At 40.8% G+C, this 21751-nt stretch overlaps 1 protein-coding gene across 9 annotated transcripts in view; it reads left to right on the forward strand.

Moving 5' to 3' along the window:
• The window catches only part of elna (elastin a), an 83330-nt gene that overhangs the window by 55489 nt on the left and 6090 nt on the right, over nt 1-21751 (forward strand). For 2 of the 9 annotated variants that reach the window (XM_057838875.1, XM_057838869.1), the window contains 31 exons: nt 25-60; nt 169-303; nt 419-490; nt 668-766; nt 903-1073; nt 1210-1356; nt 2233-2403; nt 2526-2639; nt 2760-2882; nt 4084-4197; nt 4503-4580; nt 4722-4787; nt 4934-5023; nt 5175-5309; nt 5461-5532; nt 5736-5843; nt 6004-6132; nt 6229-6360; nt 6472-6597; nt 8870-8992; nt 9097-9216; nt 9329-9454; nt 9524-9655; nt 9753-9875; nt 9968-10087; nt 12603-12710; nt 12790-12825; nt 18976-19029; nt 19829-19855; nt 20167-20220; nt 20849-20896. In XM_057838875.1, coding sequence (XP_057694858.1) covers nt 25-60; nt 169-303; nt 419-490; nt 668-766; nt 903-1073; nt 1210-1356; nt 2233-2403; nt 2526-2639; nt 2760-2882; nt 4084-4197; nt 4503-4580; nt 4722-4787; nt 4934-5023; nt 5175-5309; nt 5461-5532; nt 5736-5843; nt 6004-6132; nt 6229-6360; nt 6472-6597; nt 8870-8992; nt 9097-9216; nt 9329-9454; nt 9524-9655; nt 9753-9875; nt 9968-10087; nt 12603-12710; nt 12790-12825; nt 18976-19029; nt 19829-19855; nt 20167-20220; nt 20849-20896 — 3189 coding nt within the window. The remainder of the gene's footprint in view (nt 1-24; nt 61-168; nt 304-418; nt 491-667; nt 767-902; nt 1074-1209; nt 1357-2232; nt 2404-2525; nt 2640-2759; nt 2883-4083; nt 4198-4502; nt 4581-4721; nt 4788-4933; nt 5024-5174; nt 5310-5460; nt 5533-5735; nt 5844-6003; nt 6133-6228; nt 6361-6471; nt 6598-8869; nt 8993-9096; nt 9217-9328; nt 9455-9523; nt 9656-9752; nt 9876-9967; nt 10088-12602; nt 12711-12789; nt 12826-18975; nt 19030-19828; nt 19856-20166; nt 20221-20848; nt 20897-21751) is intronic. The other 7 variants (XM_057838873.1, XM_057838870.1, XM_057838872.1 and 4 more) reach the window with 7 other exon arrangements.

Genomic DNA, 21751 nt, shown 5'->3' on the forward strand with positions numbered 1-21751 from the left:
TTGAAATGTATCCCTATTTCACAGCAGGCTATGGACCTGGTTCAAAAGCTGCGAAGTATGGTAACTAAAATTCTAGATTTTTTTGTTAGAGCAGTATGAAATCATCAACAAACAACAGGGCACCATTCTAGATCTACAGGATTTAATGCATTATATTCATATTGAAAGGTGGACTGCCAGGTGGTGTTCCTGGCGGCGTGCCAGGTGGCGTACCGGGCGGTGTTCCTGGTGGTGTTCCTGGTGGTGTTCCTGGTCGTGTTCCAAGTGGTGGATATATACCATCTTCCAAAGCAGCAAAATATGGTCGGTGCATTGCTAATGGTTTTTGTGGTGTTGTTAGTGTGACACGATTGCCTCTATCCAGGGCAGTGTATTGTGCATTCATATAATTGACGTTGGTCCTGGTTCCCTTTGACAGGTGGCGTACCAGGAGGCGTACCAGGAGGCGTACCGGGAGGCGTACCAGGAGGCGTACCGGGAGGCATACCAGGTAGTGTTGCTGGGAGGTGGGGTTACTGGTATTGGATATTTACCATCTGCCAAAGCAGCTAAATATGATACAGGCATTACTGGTAGAGTTGGTGACATAATTGCTTGTATCCAGGACAGCCATTATGCTGTATTATGTAATAATGTAATTGACATCCATCCTGGTTCTCCCTGACAGGTGTTGTACCGGGGGGTGTACCGGGTGGTGTTCCTGGTGGTGTTCCGGGTCGTGTGCCAGGTGGTGGATATTTACCATCTGCCAAAGCAGCTAAATATGGTAGGGGAATTTCTAATAGTTTTCAGTAGTGCTTGTGGAAATATATGCTTGTATAAATGCCTATTTCCAAGCCAGATACTGTGGTGTATTGTGCAATTATGATAATTAAAACACCCGCCCTGGTTCCCATTGATAGGTGGCATACCCGGAGGCGTACCCGGAGGCGTACCCGGAGGCGTACCAGGTGGCGTACCAGGTGGCATACCAGGTGGTGTACCAGGCGGCGTTCCTGGTGGAGTACCTGGTGGCGTTCCTGGGGGTGTTCCAGGCGGTGGATATTTACCGTCTGCCAAAGCAGCTAAATATGGTAGGGGAATTTCTAATAGTTTTCAGTAGTGCTTGTGGAAATATATGCTTGTATACATGCCTATTTCCAAGCCAGATACTGTGGAGTATTGAGCAATTATGATAATTAAAACACCCGCCCTGGTTCTCTTTGATAGGTGGCATACCCGGAGGCGTACCCGGAGGCGTACCAGGTGGCGTACCAGGTGGTGTACCAGGCGGCGTTCCTGGTGGAGTACCTGGTGGCGTTCCTGGGGGTGTTCCAGGTGGTGGATACTTACCGTCTGCCAAAGCAGCTAAATATGGTAGGGGAATTTCTAATAGTTTTCAGTAGTGCTCGTGGACATATATGTTTATACAGTGCCCTCCATAATTATTGGCACCCCTGCCTGAAAAAGATTTGGTTTTTAGCTTCTAATATATATTTTTTTATTCAAATAATATGGGACCTTAATGGAAAAAAAGAGAAAAATCCAACCTTCAATACAAGTGCATTCATTCAGTGGGGAAAAAATCCCACATAAAGAAAAAAGTATTTGACATCAAATAATGTGTGTCACAATTATTAGCACCCCTGGTGTTAATACTTTGTACAACACCCTTTTGCCAGCAAAACAAGGTCTGGGGAATGAGATGGCCATGGAAGGAGCTTGATTTTGTGTCTGGTGAACCATTTCTGTGTAGATTTGGCCATATGTTTAGGGTCATTGTCTTGTTGAAAGACCCAGTGACGACCCATCTTCAGTTTTCGGGCAGAGGGCAACAGATTTTGATTTAAAATATCCTGGTATTTCAAAGCATTCATGATGCCATGCACCCTAACAAGGTTCCCAGGGCCTTTGGAAGCAAAACAGCCCCACAGCATCACTGACCCACCCCCATACTTCACAGTGGGTATGAGGTGCTTTTCAGCATGCGCATCTTTCGTGGCACGCCAGACACACTTAGAGTGTTTGTTGCCAAAAAGCTCAATCTTGGTCTCACACAAAAATACACACGGTCCCAGGCTTCAACTGGGACCGTGTGCTTTGGTCAGATGAGACCAAGATTGAGCACATCTTTTTCAGGGGTGCCAGTAATTATGGAGGGCACTGTATCTACATGCCTATTTCCAAGGCAGATACTGTGGTGTATTGTGCAATTATGATATTTAAAACACCCGTCCTGGTTCTCTTTGATAGGTGGCATACCCGGAGGCATACCCGGAGGCGTACCAGGTGGCGTACCAGGTGGCGTACCAGGTGGCGTACCAGGTGGCGTACCAGGCGGCGTTCCTGGTGGTGTACCTGGTGGTGTTCCTGGGGGTGTTCCAGGTGGTGGATATTTACCATCCGCCAAACCTGCTAAATATGGTAGGGGTATTTCTAGGTGTTTTGGTAGTCCTGGTGGAACAGTTGCTTATATCCAGGCTGACATAATGAGGTATTGTGCATTTATGATCAGTATAAAAATTGGTCCTGGTTCTCTTTTACAGGTGGCGTTCCTGTAAGCGGAGTTCCTGGTGGTGTTCCTGGTGGTATACCTGGTGGCGTTCCTGGTGGCGTTCCAGGAGGTGGATATTTACCCTCTGCCAAAGCAGCAAAATATGGTAGGGGAATTTCTAAGGGTTTTGGTATAGCTGATGGAATGGTTGCTAAAATCCAGGGCAGACAGTGGTGTATTATTTACTGATGCTAATTGAAACATCAATCCTGGTTCCCCTTGACAGGCGGTGTACCGGGAGGATTACCAGGCGCTGTTCCAGGTGGTGTTCCTGGTGGCGTACCAGGTGGTGTTCCTGGTGGTGTCCCAGGTGGTGGATATTTACCATCCGCTAAGGCAGCTAAATATGGTAGGGGCATTGTAAATAGTTTTGGTTGACTAGAGGTGAGGTTGGCTGATATGTGGAGGGAACAATAAGGTGTATCCATAGGCAGAGTTTGACTTTTGGGGCAGGTGGGGCACAATATGTTGATGACGCAGTGTGAGCAATAAAATTAACTTACAAGAATATTTATAATAATAAGTTGAAAATGAGCGTCTTTTGTTTCCCCATCAGTCTTGAGGGGCATTCTAAAATCAGGCTGCTTAGGCTATACTTTTCGTCAAGATTGTCATCCACCGAATATAGTATGCCCACCGGTGTTGTGCCAATGTAGTTACCCCAGTCTGGGTGGAGCCACTGCACTGCACTGATTTGCTTGAGTTCCGTGTTTTGGTGATGTACTGTAATTTTCTACGAGGTTTTAAAATATGGCACATCCATCAAAAAACCCCAACTTTTTTTTCCTGTCGTACACCGTAACATACGTACTGAATGTTAAAAAAGGCAATGTTTCACTGTTTTACTCGTAGGATGACCTATAACTGTTCTGACTGTAATTCAAGTCCTGTATGGAGTTTCTCCAGTTTAGTAAACGCTGATGTCCAAAATATATAACTGTGGTTCTGTTCTGGCTTCAATTAATTGTTTAAGTCGACATAATTCCTAACTAATGTGTGTGTGTGTGTGTGCTCCCACGGCCAAGGGTTACAATTTTTGACGGGAATAACTACATTGGCAAGACATCGGTGGTGGCGCTGTTGTACAATTAGCATCTTTAGTGGGGCAAATTGAAACTCCGCTCACCATCTTGACGGTGGTCTCTGGCGTTTCATGGTCCACATTTTCAATCTTTGGTTCTTGCTCAGTAGTTTTTGTCGCATTTGACAGCTTAGGTTAGAAAAAAATTACGTATATCCATCTTGCCTTTTCGGTCCTCGGTGGGTTTTGGCTAAGCAAAGCAAATGACCATCTAAGGTGTTAGTCACATAATCTGTTCAAAAAATAATTTTGACCCATTATGAAAAGATCTTTTTTTTGTTCATTTCATTCATTTTTGTTTTTTGTTTTATTGCTTTGCAACTTTTATAGAGAATATTTTACAGGAATATTCTTAATTTTAAAATCATATACTGTAAAGGAAAGTCAATTACATGCAATGACGCAAAATCCACTTATGGGTGTATCATGCAAACGTTTAAGTAAAAACGGTGCTGGTTCTCCTCAACAGGTGGTGTGCCAGGAGGTGTAGCAGGGGGCTTACCAGGGGGTGTACCAGGAGGTGTACCAGGCGGTGTACCAGGATTTGGTGGGTATCAACCTGCTGCCAAAGCAGCTAAATATGGTATGCATACTTCTCTGTTCAATAAACATTTGTCTGGTTAGCACTCTGGAAGTGTTCAGATGACACAAATGGACTATATCCAAAACATACTGTGTAGTTATTCAATACAAGTAGATGTCTAATCAGTGCAGTAAACATGGGATCGTTAAATGGTTTATTAGAATTATGTGCATACTTTAATTCATTAGTGCATTTTATTTTTGTCATGAAATTTCACCCATAAACTTAATAACCCTAATGTTTTTGTGAACAGTGTAAGATAAATGCAATCAAAATCTTGCTCTCCTTGACATGTGGGGTAAAAGGTGGTGTGCCAGGTGGTGTGCCAGGTGGTGTACAACGAAGTGGTGGATATTCACCAGCAGCCAAAGCAGCTAAATATGGTATGAACACCACCATGCCGGTCACAGTCTTAATGTTGGGGCCGTGCTTTGTGTGGTCTGTATCCTGGACTCTTACCTAGATGTATTGTGTGTATGTGTGTGTGTGTGTTTTGTTGTTGTTGTTGTTGTTGGGTATTCCAGGTGGTGTCCCTGGGGGTTTACCTGGGCTTTTGCCAGGTGGGGTACCAGGTGGTGTCCCAGGATTTGGTAGGTATCAGCCATCAGCGAAGGCTGCTAAATTTGGTTGGGCAACCACTCCGCTGATCACAATTCTCAATATTGGTCATGTTGCTGGTTGTGCATTTGGTTTGACTGTAATTTACACCAACATTCTTTGGTGTTTTTCATGCCAGGTGGAGTACCAGGTGGGGTACCAGGGGGTGTGCCTGGTGGTGTACCAGGATTTGGTGGATATCAACAAGGAGCTAAGGCAGCTAAATATGGTAAGGAGAATGCTCTTTGTAATTTTTTTTGTTTTCATGTGTTGTTGTGGCAAAATGGGTCTTTATCCCAGGCATACTGTATGTATGTATGATGTTTCAAATAATAAAACCAATTTAAGTTAGCGATATCTTTCATGGGCTTCCTTTATAGGCAGCATACCAGGTAGCGTACCAGGTGGTGTACCGGGTGGTGTACCGGGTGGTGTACCGGTTGGTGTACCGGGTGGCATTCCTGGTGGCATTCCAGGTGGAGGAAATTTACCAACAGGCAAAGCAGCTAAATACGGTATGGGCAATGTTGTGACAATTTTTAAGGACTTTTTGGAGTTTCTGGCATACAGTAGGTTTATTGTATCCATGGCAGCTGTATTCATATTTCAAATGTATAATCATTTCAGTCTTCATACAATCAACATCCAACTCTGTCTCCTTTACAGGTGGTGTGCCAGGTGGCGTACCTGGGGGTGTTCCAGGTGGCATTCCTGGTGGTGTTCCAGGTGGCATACCAGGTGGGGGATATTCACTATTTGCCAAGAAGTTAAATATACTATGGTTGTGTCCTGTCAATCACAATTCTCAATGATGGTTGTGTTGTTGTGGTTTGATTGACAATATCCAGAGTATATAATGAAATATCATAACAAAGATTTCACGGTAAATATTTTTCAATGAGGTTTTGTACATTACGAAAGTATCTGTAAATGCTGAAAAGGTGGTGTGCCAGGAGGAGTGCCAGGAGGGGCACCGTTTGCAGTACCAGGGGGAGTGCTGAGATTTCCAGGGATTGCATATTCACCAGCATCCAAAGCAGCAAAATATGGTATGGGTAGTGTTAACTCAGATGTATTTGTTTGTTTATTTGTTTGTTTGTTTGTTTGTTTTTTAAAATTTTGTCAATATTCTGCAAACCTGAGGGAATTGTTTTTTAGTGAAAGCAAGAAGTCCAGTTATTAATTAATTATTCCAATTTTGATTTACAGGAGCCAGACCAGGGTTAGGAGGCACAGGACTAGGAGGACCAGGTACAGGATTAGGTGGAGTATCAGGTTTAGTCCCAGGAGGAGTTGGAGGTGGACAATATTCTGCTGCAGCAAAAGCTGCTAAATATGGTACAATAAATCATAAAGCCTGTAATATACTTTTGTTTAATAGTTAAATATATTAGCTAATCAACAGACTCGATTCATGTGCATTGTGGGTTATAGGAGGAGCAGGAGCAGGGTTGGGCACAGGAGGACTGGGAGGAGCAGGAACGGGAGTAGGCGGAGTACCTGGTTTAGTACCAGGGGGAGTTGGAGGTGGGCAATACTCTGCTGCTGCAAAAGCTGCCAAATATGGTAAGATAAACCTTTGCAAAGATCTAATGCATTCAAAATTCTTTTTCTCATTAAACTGTAGCTATTTTCCAATTTTAAGACTAAACATCAGGGTTTGATTATTTTCATCAGGAGGAGCAGGAGCAGGGTTGGGGGCAGGTGGCCTGGGCGGAACAGTAGGAGGCGTGCCTGGTTTGGTACCAGGAGGAGTTGGTGGTGGACAATATCCTGCTGCCGCAGCAAAGGCTGCTAAATATGGTATTAGCACACATATGTTGTATAGTGTCATATAAAGTACAATATTTGCACACTTCCTTATTTCTGATACTATTTTCTTGCATAGTATCTATCGCACCCTTTTAGAATAATTGTGCCGTGAAAGCTGCACAGTATAATTGTCACCAATATTTAAAGCGAATGTTTGAAGAAGGGGAAATAGTGATAGGCTGACCCTCACAAAGGTTGCAAGCGTACTGGAACTTATCCCAGCAACTGTTGGCATATGGCAGGGTATACCCTGAATCGGTTGCCAGACAAACCCATTCTCGCACACACTCATACCTGTGGACGATATGGAGTGTTCGATCAGCCGACAATGCATGTTTTTGGGATGTGAGAGGAAATCGAAGTACCAAAAGAAAACACGCATGCACGGGGAGAACATGCAAACGCTACACAGGAAGGCCGGAACTTGGGATAGAGCCCTTGATCTCAGAACTGTGAGGCCGACGTGCTAACCCCTAAACCACTTTGGTTAGCTTATTGTTTTATTTATTTAATCCCTTGCGGCTGTAAGACCTTTAAAAAAGAGTGTGAGGATCACACAGCCCTTTGCTTTTGTGGAGTATTAAGGGCTTTTTGTACAGTCAGGGTCTTGGCAGGAGTGCAGACTTTTAATTTGGAGGGCTTGTGCTGGCGACATTGTCATACTATTTTGATTAATGACAGCAATAACAATATTTTTTTGACGTATGACATTAGTGATTATTTTTGGTTGTGCTGTAGTTATATTGGTACATTATTGTATCAAACAGTATTGGATAGCAATATACTGTAAGTTAAATGTCATACCAACTTTTTTTTTTTTTCATTTCAGGCAGTTACATTCCTTTTACAAACACAATTTCTCTGCTTTCAACAACAACAAGAAAAGAAAATGTCTAAAAGGGAGTGGGACAAAAAAAACTTAAATTAACTTAAATCCCACCCCAACATCCCAATTATCATGCACATAAATAAAATAGTTTCCTGCAACCTGTTTTTTTTTTTTCAAATGCTTACATAGTGGACACTCTTTCCCGACAAGCTAACAGTACCCGCAATGGCATTTTCCTCTGTCATCAAGAGAGAAAAACAAAGGAGAAGAAAGAAAAAACATATATATATAACATGAAAAATGAATGAATATACACAGATATTACATATACCATTCCAGCAATGGTAATAGACCTACACACAATTAAGAAGACATCAGACACTGATAAACATTTATGACAGTCCCTGAATATATTTTGACCAAATTAAATGTTTTTAGCACAATTTAAATGTTTGAATGTTTTTACACTGTTTAAGTTGTAAACTTAGACTTGGACACACAAAAACTTTGGCGAGTTGTTCTAAATTTATGAAATGTGAACTCCTCGTAAATTTGTGAGCTTTCTCGAATCTTGAAATGGGTTTGTAAATTTGCCACTAATATATTGTTAAAAGCTTTATACAGAATTATAGATGTGTTGTAATCGACAAGGTGTTGAAATTTAAGCAATTCTTACAGTGACGTCAATTGAGAAATATTCTGTAAACTGACAAGACCAAAGTGGAAATTTTGGAAGGTGTGTTGCCTGTTACATCTGGCATGAAAAAACATATCAACTGTCAAACAAGAGTGGTGCCAGTGTGATGGTCTAGTGCTGCTAGCTGAGGACTTAGACAACTTGGTGTTATTAAAATAATGGAACAATGAATGAACTCGGCTTTTTGCCATAAAATCCTACAGACAAAAGTGTAACTATCAGTTCGAGTTCTATTGGGTTATGCAGTAAAACAAAACATCAAAAGTTATGAGCAAGTCCCCTGCTAAATGAATCATTAAAACAAGTTTTAGGATAGCAAAATCAAAGTCTGGACTCATAGTGAATCCAATTGATATTGTGTGCTATGACCTTCAGCTGGTGTTAATGCTCACTTAAATGTTGCTGGGTTAAAGCTATTTTTGAATAGGTGTGACAACACTTTTTCTTCCACTATGATGCAAATGACAACAAACTGCTCAGTTCAGCAGGTATATTCTCTCACAGTATATTAATTCATCATTTAGAAACTGTATTTGAAATTTACCTTGGTTGGGTTGGTGAAACATTAAAACTTCTTTATTGATTTTGAATATTTAAATGTGATAAATGTGCAAAAAAATTAGTAAGTGGCAAATGCTTTTTTGTGGCACAATATTCAATTTTGTTGGTATTTGCAGTGTGTTATTGTGATCCTGATATGATTTTGCTGTTTCATTTCCACCAATTATGCATTACAGGTGGAGCGGGAGCAGGGCTAGGAGCGGGTGGTCTGGGAGGAGTGGGAACAGGAGTGGGAGGAGTACCTGGTTTGGTACCAGGGGGTGGACAGTACTCTCCTGCTGCAAAGGCTGCAAAATATGGTACGGTAAATGAATTATCACAGTATTTGTACTATTAAACGTTAAATTGTTGGTCTAAGTTCAAACAGTCTGCTTGGATTCGTAGTCATCTTTGTGGTTTACAGGAGGCGCGGGAGCAGGGTTAGGCACAGGAGGACTGGGAGGAACAGGTGGACAAGTACCTGGTTTTGTACCAGGGATTGGAGGTGGACGATACTCTCCTGCTGCAAAAGCGGCTAAATATGGTAGAGTCAACAAAATAAGGGTTATACATATCATCAAATGTTTGTAGACATGTTAGTATAGTTTATGTTTAAACGAAATGCTTGAATCAATCTAAATTGTTTTGGTTTACAGGTGGAGCAGGAACTGGATTAGGAACAGGAGGACCAGGAGGTACAGGTGGGCAAATTTCTGGTTTTGTACCCGGAGGAGTTGGAGGTGGTCAATATCCTGGTGCTGCTGCAAAAGCTGCTAAATACGGTATGGGAACTAAAAGTGATTGTACGGTATTCCTTTACTTTTTGTATTCATATTAACTTCCGTTTGCAGGAGTAACAGGATTAGGAACGGGAGGCCCGAGCGGAACAGGGGGACTCGGAGGAACAGGAGTGGGAGGTGTGTCTGGTTTGGGACAGGCAGGAGGACAATATCCTGGTGCTGCTGCAAAAGCTGCCAAATATGGTATGGTCATTAAGAAGTAATATATTTTACAACTTGGTCTAGTATGTCTGGAATTCTTAATTAAATTTGAATCCACTATAATTGTTGTGGTTGACAGGAGGAGCAGGTGCTGGAGTAGGAACAGGTGGACTGGGAGGAACAGGTGGTCAAGTACCTGGTTTTCTTCCAGGAGGAGTTGGAGGCGGTCAATATTCTGCTGCTGCAAAAGCAGCTAAATATGGTGCAGGAAATAAAACTAAAACCATGGATTAGTATGTTTTGTTTTGTTTTTTTGTAATAACAGCCTGAGTTCATCTTTACTTTGGTTTACAGGAGGAGCAGGAGCAGGCTTAGGAACGGGAGGAGTTGGGGGAGCAGGAGGACTTGGAGGAACAGGAGGACAATACCCTGCAGCTGCTGGTGCTGCTGCCGGTGCAAAAGCTGCCAAATATGGTACGAAAGGAGAAATACTTAAATTCTAATATATGTTGACATGCAAATGAAGGGAAACACAGTAATTTTTCACTGTTCGCAAATTTACCTTATAATGTATTTAGTTCACACAATTCACAGAGAGTGTTTGCCACAAATGAGTCTTTCCATTTTGCCCTGCTTTTATATATCCTAGTCCTTCTCAAAAAATTAGCATATTGTGATAAAGTTAATTATTTTCTGTAATGTACTGATAAACATTAGACTTGCTATGCTAATTTTTTGAGATAGGGATTTTTGGTTTTTCTTGATTTTTTTGCCAAAATCATCAACAAAAAACAATAAAAGGCCTGAACTACTTCAGTTGTGTGTAATGAATCTAAAATATATGAAAGTCTAATATTTATCAGTACATTACAGAAAATAATGAACTTTATCACAATATGCCTTTTTTTTTAGGACTAGTATATATATATATATATATATATACATACATATACAGTGCCTTGCAAAAGTATTCGGCCCCCTTGAATCTTGCAACCTTTCGCCACATTTCAGGCTTCAAACATAAAGATATGAAATTTAATTTTTTTGTCAAGAATCAACAACAAGTGGGACACAATCGTGAAGTGGAACAACATTTATTTGGATAATTTAAACTTTTTTAACAAATAAAAAACTGAAAAGTGGGGCGTGCAATATTATTTGGCTCCTTTACTTTCAGTGCAGCAAACTCACTCCAGAAGTTCAGTGAGGATCTCTGAATGATCCAATGTTGTCCTAAATGACCGATGATGATAAATAGAATCCTACTGTGTGTAATCAAGTCTCCGTATAAATGCACCTGCTCTGTGATAGTCTCAGGGTTCTGTTTAAAGTGCAGAGAGCATTATGAAAACCAAGGAACACACCAGGCAGGTCCGAGATACTGTTGTGGAGAAGTTTAAAGCCAGATTTGGATACAAAAAGATTTCCCAAGCTTTAAACATCTCAAGGAGCACTGTGCAAGCCATCATATTGAACTGGAAGGAGCATCAGACCACTGCAAATCTACCAAGACCCTGCCGTCCTTCCAAACTTTCTTCTTAAACAAGGAGAAAACTGATCAGAGATGCAGCCAAGAGGCCCATGATCACTCTGGATGAACTGCAGAGATCTAAAGCTGAGGTGGGAGAGTCTGTCCATAGGACAACAATCAGTCGTACACTGCACAAATCTGGCCTTTATGGAAGAGTGGCAAGAAGAAAGCCATTTCTCAAAGATATCCATAAAAAGTCTCGTTTAAAGTTTGCCACAAGCCACCTGGGAGACACACCAAACATGTGGAAGAAGGTGCTCTGGTCAGATGAAACCAAAATTAAACTTTTTGGCCACAGTGCAAAACGATATGTTTGGCGTAAAAGCAACACAACTCATCACCCTGAACACACCATCCCCACTGTCAAACATGGTGGTGGCAGCATCATGGTTTGGGCCTGCTTTTCTTCAGCAGGGACAGGGAAGATGGTTAAAATTGACGGGAAGATGGATGCAGCCAAATAAAGCAACATTCTGGAAGAAAACCTGTTGGTATCTGCACAAGACCTGAGACTGGGACGGAGATTTATCTTCCAACAGGACAATGATCCAAAACATAAAGCCAAATCTACAATGGAATGGTTCAAAAATAAACGTATCCAGGTGTTGGAATGGCCATGTCAAAGTCCAGACCTGAATCCAATCGAGAATCTGCTGTTCACAAACACTCTCCATCCAACCTCACTGAGCTCGAGCTGTTTTGCAAGGAAGAATGGGCAAGAATGTCAGTCTCTCGATGTGCAAAACTGATAGAAACATACCCCAAGCAACTTGCAGCTGTAATTGGAGCAAAAGGTGGCGCTACAAAGTATTAACGCAAGGGGGCCGAATAGTATTGCACGCCCCACTTTTCAGTTTTTTATTTGTTAAAAAAGTTTAAATTATCCAATAAATTTTGTTCCGCTTCACGATTGTGTCCCACTTGTTGTTGATTCTTGATAAAAAATTAAAATTTTATATCTTTATGTTTGAAGCCTGAAATGTGGCAATAGGTTGCAAGATTCAAGGGGGCCAAATACTTTTGCATTGCACTGTATATATATACTAGTATATATACATACATACACACACACACACACACACATATATATATATATATATATATATACTTGTCCTTCTTAGATTTATAAACAATTACCATAGTCTTTAGTTTAAGGCCTCAATTAGGGCTCGGTCCCTTTATTGCACAAGTTGCAGGGATTCAAATTAATGCACAGTTGAAGACATCAACACTGTATAGATTTATAATTATGCCTGTCCAGCCCATTTGTGTTTTTTAAAGTAATTTCAATGTTTTTGGTTTCTCTTAAATATGTATTATAGATGGAGCAGTTACAGGGATTAATATTCTGGTGCTGCAAAAGCTGTAGGACACGATACATTTGAGACGAGAAAACAACTGAAATTTTTAATCCTAAATATTAGTCATGAGTTTTTTTTTTTGTCCAACTTCTCTTAGGTAACGTTTCTGGAGCAGGTGTTGGCGCAACACCAAATCCCGCCGTTCCCGATGGTTCTGCTTTGGCTGTGCCTGGTGGCACCGGCGTTCCCACTGCTGGAAAACCACGTAAGGCATAGAGAAAATTCCCTCATTTCTCTCACTAGCCTTTATGTGCATGTTGTCATTAATCCACTTGTTTCTACAGCAAAAGATGTGAGTCCGTCTGGAACTCCTGGTCCAGGTACTGTTGAATTGCATTTCTTGCACAATGAAATTGGTGCCTTGACTTAGGAGTTGTAGAAACGTTGGAACTTGGGATATTGGAATGTGTAGTTCTTTTGATATGCCGACACAATTTGAGATAGTGTGGGCGCATGAAAATAAAACTATAAAAATGGACGCTTCGGTCGTCTAGGTTTTTTGCCACAGGTGAAAATCATCCTCTATTTATTAAGCTTGAGAACGATAAACCGATACGATATCCGGTTTTACAGGTGAGAGCTACAGATGTATCGATAGTAAAGTTACCATTCGACAGTAATTAGCCATTAAATGTTCAATGAACCGATAGTAGAGATAGAATTCGGCTATCACGAGTCGGCTTCTAATTCCTAGTTGAATGCATTGCGTAGTTTATTGATAATTTAGCTTTTACCTCGCATGCTGCGCTTGTGTCATTCACCACACAGCCCACTCAGATCGAGACCGCACGCATGATATAATATGGACAAGCACTACTCACAGTCGTGGTTGCCTTAACTTCCCATGCATTTCGGTGGAACAGCTACTAGTCGCCGTCATTACCCGATCGTCACGGGCGTGTCATAACAACGCGAGAGCTAACGAAATCACTGCAACGCACGATCCGCTCCGTTGCACACTCATTTTCTTCACTGCCCAAAACGAAACTAGTAGTGGCAACGAAGCAACTTGCTAAAACAATGGACAGTGTGATAACTGACACCAGCGATGTGCAGCGATTGATTTTCAACGCACCCAGGAAAACAAAAGTCGGACTTTGAAGTGATGAAGGCAACCAGATCTATTCGCATGGGACAGAGCTTGTGTGAAGTGTGGAGCGGTACGTGAGTTTTTAACCCTGAAAAATAATCCACTACAATGGTGGAAAGGGCGGCATATTGTTTCCACGAAACGCAGTCTACTTAAACATGAACATGTGGATTAATTGATCTTCCTCAAGGCAAGGCAAGGCAAATTTATTTATATAGCACAATTCAACACAAGGCAATTCAAAGTGCTTTACATCACGTGAAGACCATAAAAATCACATTTAAATCAACACAACGTAAAAACCAAGACAAAAGATTGCATTTAATCACAGATTAAAAATAAATAAATAAAACTGAAACAAAAATAAAAAATAAAGCAAAAACTACTACTACTAATAATCATTGAAATCAGCAATAGAGATAAGCACAAGAGGAATAGAAGGCAGGTAGATTGAAATATATAGACAGTTATGGATATGCAGTGCTAAACAAAAGCGTTTTTAGCCCTGATTTAAAGGAGCTAACAGTTTGAGCATACTTCAGACGTTCGGGTAACTTGTTCCAGAGGTGAGGAGCATAATAACTAAATGCTGCCTCACCCTGCTTGGTTCTTGTTCTTGGAACATGCAGAAGACCCGTTCCAGACGACCTTAGGGGTCTAGATGTCTCATAGGAATCTAACAAATCAAGCATGTATTTTGGTCCAAGGCCATTAAGTGTTTTGTAGACGAGCAGTAGTATTTTATAGTCTATCCTTTGACTCACTGGAAGCCAGTGTAGCGATTTCAAAACCGGTGTAATGTGGTCCAGCTTCCTTGTATTTGTGAGGACTCTGGCTGCAGCATTCTGTACTAGCTGCAGCTTCCTGACTGATTTTTTATCAAGACCTGTAAATATACCGTTGCAGTAGTCCAATCTGCTGAAAATGAATGCATGCATAAGTTTTTCCATGTCTTGTTGAGTCAGAAGCCCCTTAATTCTGGTTATATTTTTTAGGTGGTAATAAGCGGATTTAGTGACGGACTTTAGATGGCTATCAAATTTTAGGTCAATAATTACGCCAAGGTTTCTGACTTGATTTGTAGATGTAAGTGACATTGTGCTAAGTTGGCTGCTTATCTTTGACCTTTCCTTTTTTTGCCCAAAAATGATCACCCTTGTCTTCTCCACATTTAACTGGAGAAAATTCTGGCACATCCAATCATTGATTTGATGAATGCATTTACTCAGGGAGACTAAGGGACTATAATCATGTGGGGACACAGAAATGTACAGTTGTGTGTCATCTGCATAGGCGTGATAGGAGATGTCATACTGTTCCATTATCTGAGCTAACGGAAGCATATAGATGTTAAATAAGAGTGGTCCAAGAATTGACCCTTGAGGGACTCCACACGTGAATTTGGTTCGTTCTGACTGATAGTTTCCAATTGACACAAAGAAATCCCTATCATGTAAATAGGATGTGAACCACTGAAGAATAGTGTCAGTAAGCCCTACCCACTGTTCCAATCTGCTGAGTAGTATGTTGTGATCAACCGTGTCAAATGCGGCGCTGAGATCCAATAGTAGCAGAACAGATGATTTGCCTGCATCGGTATTCCGACGAATATCATTTAGGACTTTGATAAGCACGGTCTCTGTGCTGTGTTGTGGCCGAAATCCAGACTGAAATGAGTTAAAAAGATTGTTTTGGATCATAAAAGTCTGGATCTGTTCAAACACAACCCTTACGATAATTTTCCCCAGGAATGTCAGATTTGATATTGGCCTGTAATTACTAATGGTTGAGGCATCCAGATTAGGTTTTTTTAGGAGAGGTTTTATTACTGCTGTTTTTAAAGTCTGAGGAAACTCTCCTGTTTGGAGGAAAGTATTTATAATCTGAAGTATGTCTGGGGCTATGCAATGAAAATCAGTTTTGAAAAAGTTTGAAGGAAGGATGTCAAGGCAGCATGTTGTGGGCTTTAATTTCGACACCATTTCTGTTAAAGTGGCATAGTCCAAGAGGCTAAACTGTCTAAGATTGACGTGGGGGACACTTTGGGAGGCATTTAGTGTAACATTTGTTAATCCGGAGTTGCACACAGTCTGTCTAATCGTTAGTACTTTGTGTGTATAGAATGCTGCAAAATTATTACAGGACACCTCAGATGCCAATTCCTGAGGTATTGATGCTTGTGGGTTTGTCAGTTTGTCAACAACAGAAAATAGTGTGCGAGTATTGTTGGTGTTTCTACTAAGGATCTCTGAAAAATATGATTGTCTAGCATTTTTCAGTTCCTGGTTGTATTTGCGAAGACTCTCTTTGTAGATATCATAAAAAACTAGGAGTTTGTATTTTCGCCATCTCCGTTCTGCTCGTCTACAAACTTGCTTTTGTTTTATAGCTAGTATGGCATTTCTCCAGGGTGACCTCTTCTTTCTTGACAAAGTTTTTGTCTTAATCGGGGCAATAGTGTCCATTACAGTCATCACACTGGAACTGAAACTATTTACAAGTTCTTCCACTGGAGCTATTGTAGGGGTTAATGATGAGGCATAGGCCTGTGTGAATAACGCACATGTGTTATCACTTATGTAACGCTTCTTAATAACCTCTGTTTCCCTTTTCAGAGGATGGACAGGGGTGGTCATTTTAAACATAATGCAGTAGTGATCAGACAGAGCAACATCATTCACTGTGACCTCAGAGATGTTAAGACCTTTGGATATTATTAAGTCCAGTATGTGCCCTCTGTTATGTGTTGGAACTGTGACATGCTGAGATAAACCAAATGTATCCAAAATATTTAAAAGCTCTCTAGCACATCCTTCTTCAGGATTATCAACATGAATGTTAAAGTCACCCACTTTAACATTTCTCAAGAAAAATCTGCCATTCAAAAAAGATATGGACAGTGATGAGGAATAAAAAATGAGGAAGAACAGGCGTAAGTGAATGAATTTGCTGTGTATTAGATTAAAGTAATGATTATTGAACTGTCTGTCTAAAATGCCATGTTTTTATTCCCCCAATTATACCAGTCGTAAAGCATAATTTATTATTTATTTATGATAACACTAGCAGGTTTAATTCTTTTTTTTCTCTAAAACTGCTGCATATAATCAATATTTTTTGTTTGTAAGATGTTTACGTTGAAAGTTTGCACTTAAATTACTTACCTCTTGTGTTAAAAACACCAGGAAATACAGTAATTGAATTAATGCACTTTATTGTTGTCTGTCACTGGAGTTTTATTTTATTATCAATCCCATCCAACAAAATGACGGTCTTATAGTAAGCCTTTTTTTTTTTTTCATAAAAAAATAAAACATAACATTGGTATGAAATTTTGTTGTTTTAATTTTGCTATATTAGAAATGTGGTCTTTATATATGTTTAAAATACTGTACACACACAACAAATATTTACTATCGTATCGTTCTTACACTGTATCGAATTGCATCGAATCACTCGGCCTTAAAAATGTATCGTTTTTTAATCGAATCGTAACCGGTGTATCTAGATACATATCGAATCGGCTTCATGCCAGAGATTCCCAACCCTACTATTTATGTGTTCCCACTCCCGCCCACTCCCGTTGATTATTATTCCTGTTTTGTCCCAATCACGGCATTAATAAAATTTTGACTCTCATCCTGTGGGACTCACGTGACCCGCAGGATTTCCCGCAATACTTCATGCTCTACCGCGCACCCCTCTCTGCCCGGGGATAGGATGGGGTGGATGGCGTTGCGCTCCATCCCCATGGCCTGTCGCCGGCTCCGCTGCCCTTTTGTCGGCAAAATCATTGGTGGGCCCACCCGGGGGGGAAGGGGGAATAGTCAGGTGAGAGGTTGATGTAGTCCTGGCCCCGCCATTTCCGCACCTCTTTTAACGCACCACACACAGTACATTATACTCCAGGGGAAAGCTACGATGAGGGGCGATGGGATGCGTGGCTTGGAAGAACTTTCACACAGCAGTCCCACTATCCTTTCAGCCGAGCTCTCCTATTTAAATGCATCCATTGACTGCACTACCCTTCCCGCACAACTGCATCATGGTGCTGGGTAGTATACTAAGTTTATAACTTTTCTATATAGCGGCGCTCCTGGATCGGGGCCTCCTCTTCGTCTGGGCTGTCAGTTACGGGAGTGGGTGGCGTAAGGGCTCCGATTCCATCCTATCAGCGTTATCCTGCTTCCACTTTCCGCCTTCTTTTCTACACGAGCATCCTCCCGTGGTGCGGATCGCCAGCTGGGCGCTGTTAGTCCTGCGGGGTGTCGGCCCCTCTGGATGGGTATCCTTTCCTGCCCCGGGTCTAGTGAGCCATAGGGTCCTGTGGTGTGCCGTGTCAGTTGGGGGGTTGCATTGGTGGCTGGTGGGCCTGGTGGACGGGCGGTGGTGGCAGCAGTCATGGGAGGCGGTGGCGTACCGCCTCATCCCTTCCCGTAGGGCCGGTTACCCAGGGGACCGCCTTGGGTCCCAGGATGATGACCGTGGCCCCTTTCCAGAGCTGAGGGAAAAGGGCCGCGCTCAATCCCCAAACCCCCAATTGGCTCGGGCGGCCCCCGCACAGCATTTCCATCTCTCCGCAGGAATATCACATGTCTCAGTGGGTTCACAGTGGGTTCACACATGACAGGGTGCAACTAGACACACTCAGGTGGAGCGATTGTCAGTGTCAGGATTAGCAATCAGGTTTCGTGGAATAGGACATCAATTTATTCAAACTTGCAGGCCACCTCACATTGCTGAATTGTGTCCGTGCCACTCCACCTAATCACCGCTTCTTTTGAGTCACCTTTCCTTCTCTTTCTCCTTGGCTATCAGGCCCCCCCACATGGTGTGCATGGGTAAATATAATTAGCCAACGATAGCACCACTATTTTCATAGGCAGCATAGCAATAATGTATTTCTTGTTGTTTTTTACTTCTCCTCTTCTGTCTGCTACCTTCCTTTCTGTCTTCCTATAACCCCTTCCTGTTCGCTACTTTCTGTAATATAGCAAATAAAATAATTTTTTTTTTTAAAAAACACAAAAAAAACATAACGAACAGCCACAATGCGAGTATATACAACTCCCGTGTGATTTATTAAAATTGTTCAGACCAGAAGTACACTCAGATTCCTGTTCTCCATGCCTAAGCAGCCTAACAGGACAGGTTAAAGAAAAACTATTTTATATTTAAACATTAAACACAAAGTACCAGTCATTTAGTCATTTGTCATCAAATCATGAATACATACAGTACACTGTTTTCAAGCAGCCACCTTATATTGCTTCTTCTTCCAACTTCTATAGTTTGCAACTGTAGCTTATTATCTTCCATCTGTGGCATCTTTCATTTTCTAACGTTTCTGTGCAAACCACCTTTGCTCCCTTTCTTTCAGCAGGGCCAACACCAATTGCCTCAAATGGCACGGGCACAGAGCTCCCGCAGCCCAGTAAGACCAACTGTTTGCTTGCACTCTTTCTTTTATCATTTGTTTGTCTGCGTTCTGCTTGGGTAGGGTTGATAGAGGGAGGGCTAGAAGATGGTGTTCATGCAAAGTGGCAGGAGACTAGGCAAGGTTTATAGGGTTTAATAATTCCTTAGATATTTCAGCCGCTGTGATGTTAAAATGGCATGCAGTAGATTGGACGTTAAAGTAGCCATCATTAGCTGAGATCAAAATGACAACTTCAAGTGTTCTTTCTATGTTGAGTATTCCATTAGTCATTACGCTTTATTGAATATTAAATAAATTTGAGTTTGAAAATCTGCCTGTTTTGCCCTCCCTTCCCCAATATAAACTGACCCCTACTATAATTTACATTAGCTTTTGGGCACTTGTGTGCTATGTGTATATGTTCACTTTGCTATGTGGACTGGAACTTTAAAGCCCCTGCTTTAGAATTTTGCAATACTGTTTCTTTTCATGTTATCTTTACAAGTCATAGTAGGACGAGAGGTAAAACACCTTCCAAGTCAACTAGAAAAGTCCAGTGACCTGGATGAAGGATATTTTTCCACATGCATCTTCCTTGGTCTCACATTATTGTTAAAAAAAAAAATTTTTTTTAAATTAAATTAAATAAAAAATAAAAAATAAAAAAAGATGTGACAGCCATAAAGTGAATCATCAATGAATGATTCAACTACATTTTAAAAGCTCTTTGTTTCTGTAGGCCTCTTTCTTTGTAACTGTAAATCATATGTATTTAATGTTTGAGTATAACTTAGGGTATTTTCTTATGTTTTAGCTGGTACAAAAGGTGAAATTCCAACTGGTAAGTGTGAGCCGTCTCATTTTCATTACAATTACTTAAGAACATAAGCTTGCGACCTGACTCCGTGTGCATCACATTTTGAACTTATGTTAACTTTCATGAGCAAACTAACATTAGCGATTTCCTGAAATGATATCCATTACACACTGTTGCATCAATGGGAAAAATGAAACAATCAAATTCATGTACGAAATAATAATACATCATATGAGAAGATGCAGTACGCGCTTTTGTCCACACGGTGGAAACATAGACAAACAGCAGCTCTGTCTCCTGTCACAGACAGGTTTATCTGATCCTGCTTTTTGTAGGTGTTGGTGTTGGTGAGGGCCCAGCAGGCAAAGCACCAAAACCAATCCCACAAGGTAAAACAAAATAGATCTATATACTCTATGAGTATAAATATATGAATAGGCAACATTACACTGAAATATATTCTCCTACTGCTGTCGTACCTGTGTTCAACCTGAGTCCAAGAAATAGATGAATGAATTGACGATTATGACACCAAAAATTAGTTTGGACCTCATACATTAGTACATTGTATATGACAAATATGAAATGTCTTCATCATTATAAACCATTGCGGCAAGGTACAATAGGTCAGTGGTTGGCATGTTTACCTCACAGTACTGAGTTCAAAGGTTCAATCCCAGGACCCGACCTTTCTGTGTCAAGCTTGGATGTTCTCCACATGTCTACGTAGGTTTTCTCCTGGTTCTGTGGCTTGGTCCCACATCTCAAAAACATGTAAAGCAGGCTGATTGAATACTCTAAATTTTCCATATGAATGATTTTGAGTGAGAAAGGTCTGTATGTGATTGGCTGGCAATCAGTTCAGGGTGTACCATGACTCCTGCCCATAGTTTGCAGGGATAGGCTCCAGCACCTCCACTACCCTCGTGAGCATAAGTGTTATGTAAAATGAATGAAAGAACCCTGATTTTGAGATTTTACCATACATTAACTCAAACACCCCTTTCTCGTCCAAAGGTGCTGGAACAGGTGTCGGTCCAAGCGGAGTTGGTTACCCTTATGGAGGCAAGTTACCCACTTTTTTTTTTCTTTTTTTAAACACATCTTTACGTTTTATGTTGTAATCTACAGTGACACATTTGTCTCTACTTCTGTACGGGTCATTTAATGTGGTACTGTATATGTGAATTGAGATAATTAGCTCTATTCATATCAATGCACTCTGAGCTATTGCCACATTTTCATTACTGTAGTATGAGTAACCATCGAATCATTGAGAGACTTATTCATATATATCTTAGTGCCATGATATTTCCTTTGAAATTGCTGTTGCAAAATCCTACAGTATATTCATAAAATTTTATGCATTGTCTTCACTGTTTACATTCTATGTACAATAGTATATACAATTCTATATATAGAAAAATAATTATGGGGTTGTGAGAGGGGGGCTGGAACTTATTGAGGGTACAAAATATTTCATGATGTTATAATGCATCATCAATTCTTTGGACAATTATACGATATTCAGCGACGATTCGAGTCAAGGACCTTCGATCTATTTAATACAAAATTATGAAGACATTTAAAGCAATCCGTTTAAAATGTAAAAAATACAAATGAGTTTTGTTGTGTACAACAATTCTGTTGAAACATTTAGGATTTTTTTTTCCTTTTACAAAACGGCATTTCAAAATTATCGTTTTGCATTTTGATCGAATTACAGTCAATTGTGTTTAACAAATCAATATATTGATTCACATCGATTAATTGTTACACCAGTAGTGTCAACATACAGTATGTCAGATGTGTACATATATTGAATTAGAGTTTGCTAAGAAATCATATGTAGACACTACAAAAAGGCCCAAGTGTTATACGGATCCTCTCTGACACCACTACTTAATTGTTGACAGTTAA

Source organism: Corythoichthys intestinalis, chromosome 6 (assembly GCF_030265065.1).
Source record: "Corythoichthys intestinalis isolate RoL2023-P3 chromosome 6, ASM3026506v1, whole genome shotgun sequence".
Classification (NCBI taxonomy): domain Eukaryota; kingdom Metazoa; phylum Chordata; class Actinopteri; order Syngnathiformes; family Syngnathidae; genus Corythoichthys; species Corythoichthys intestinalis.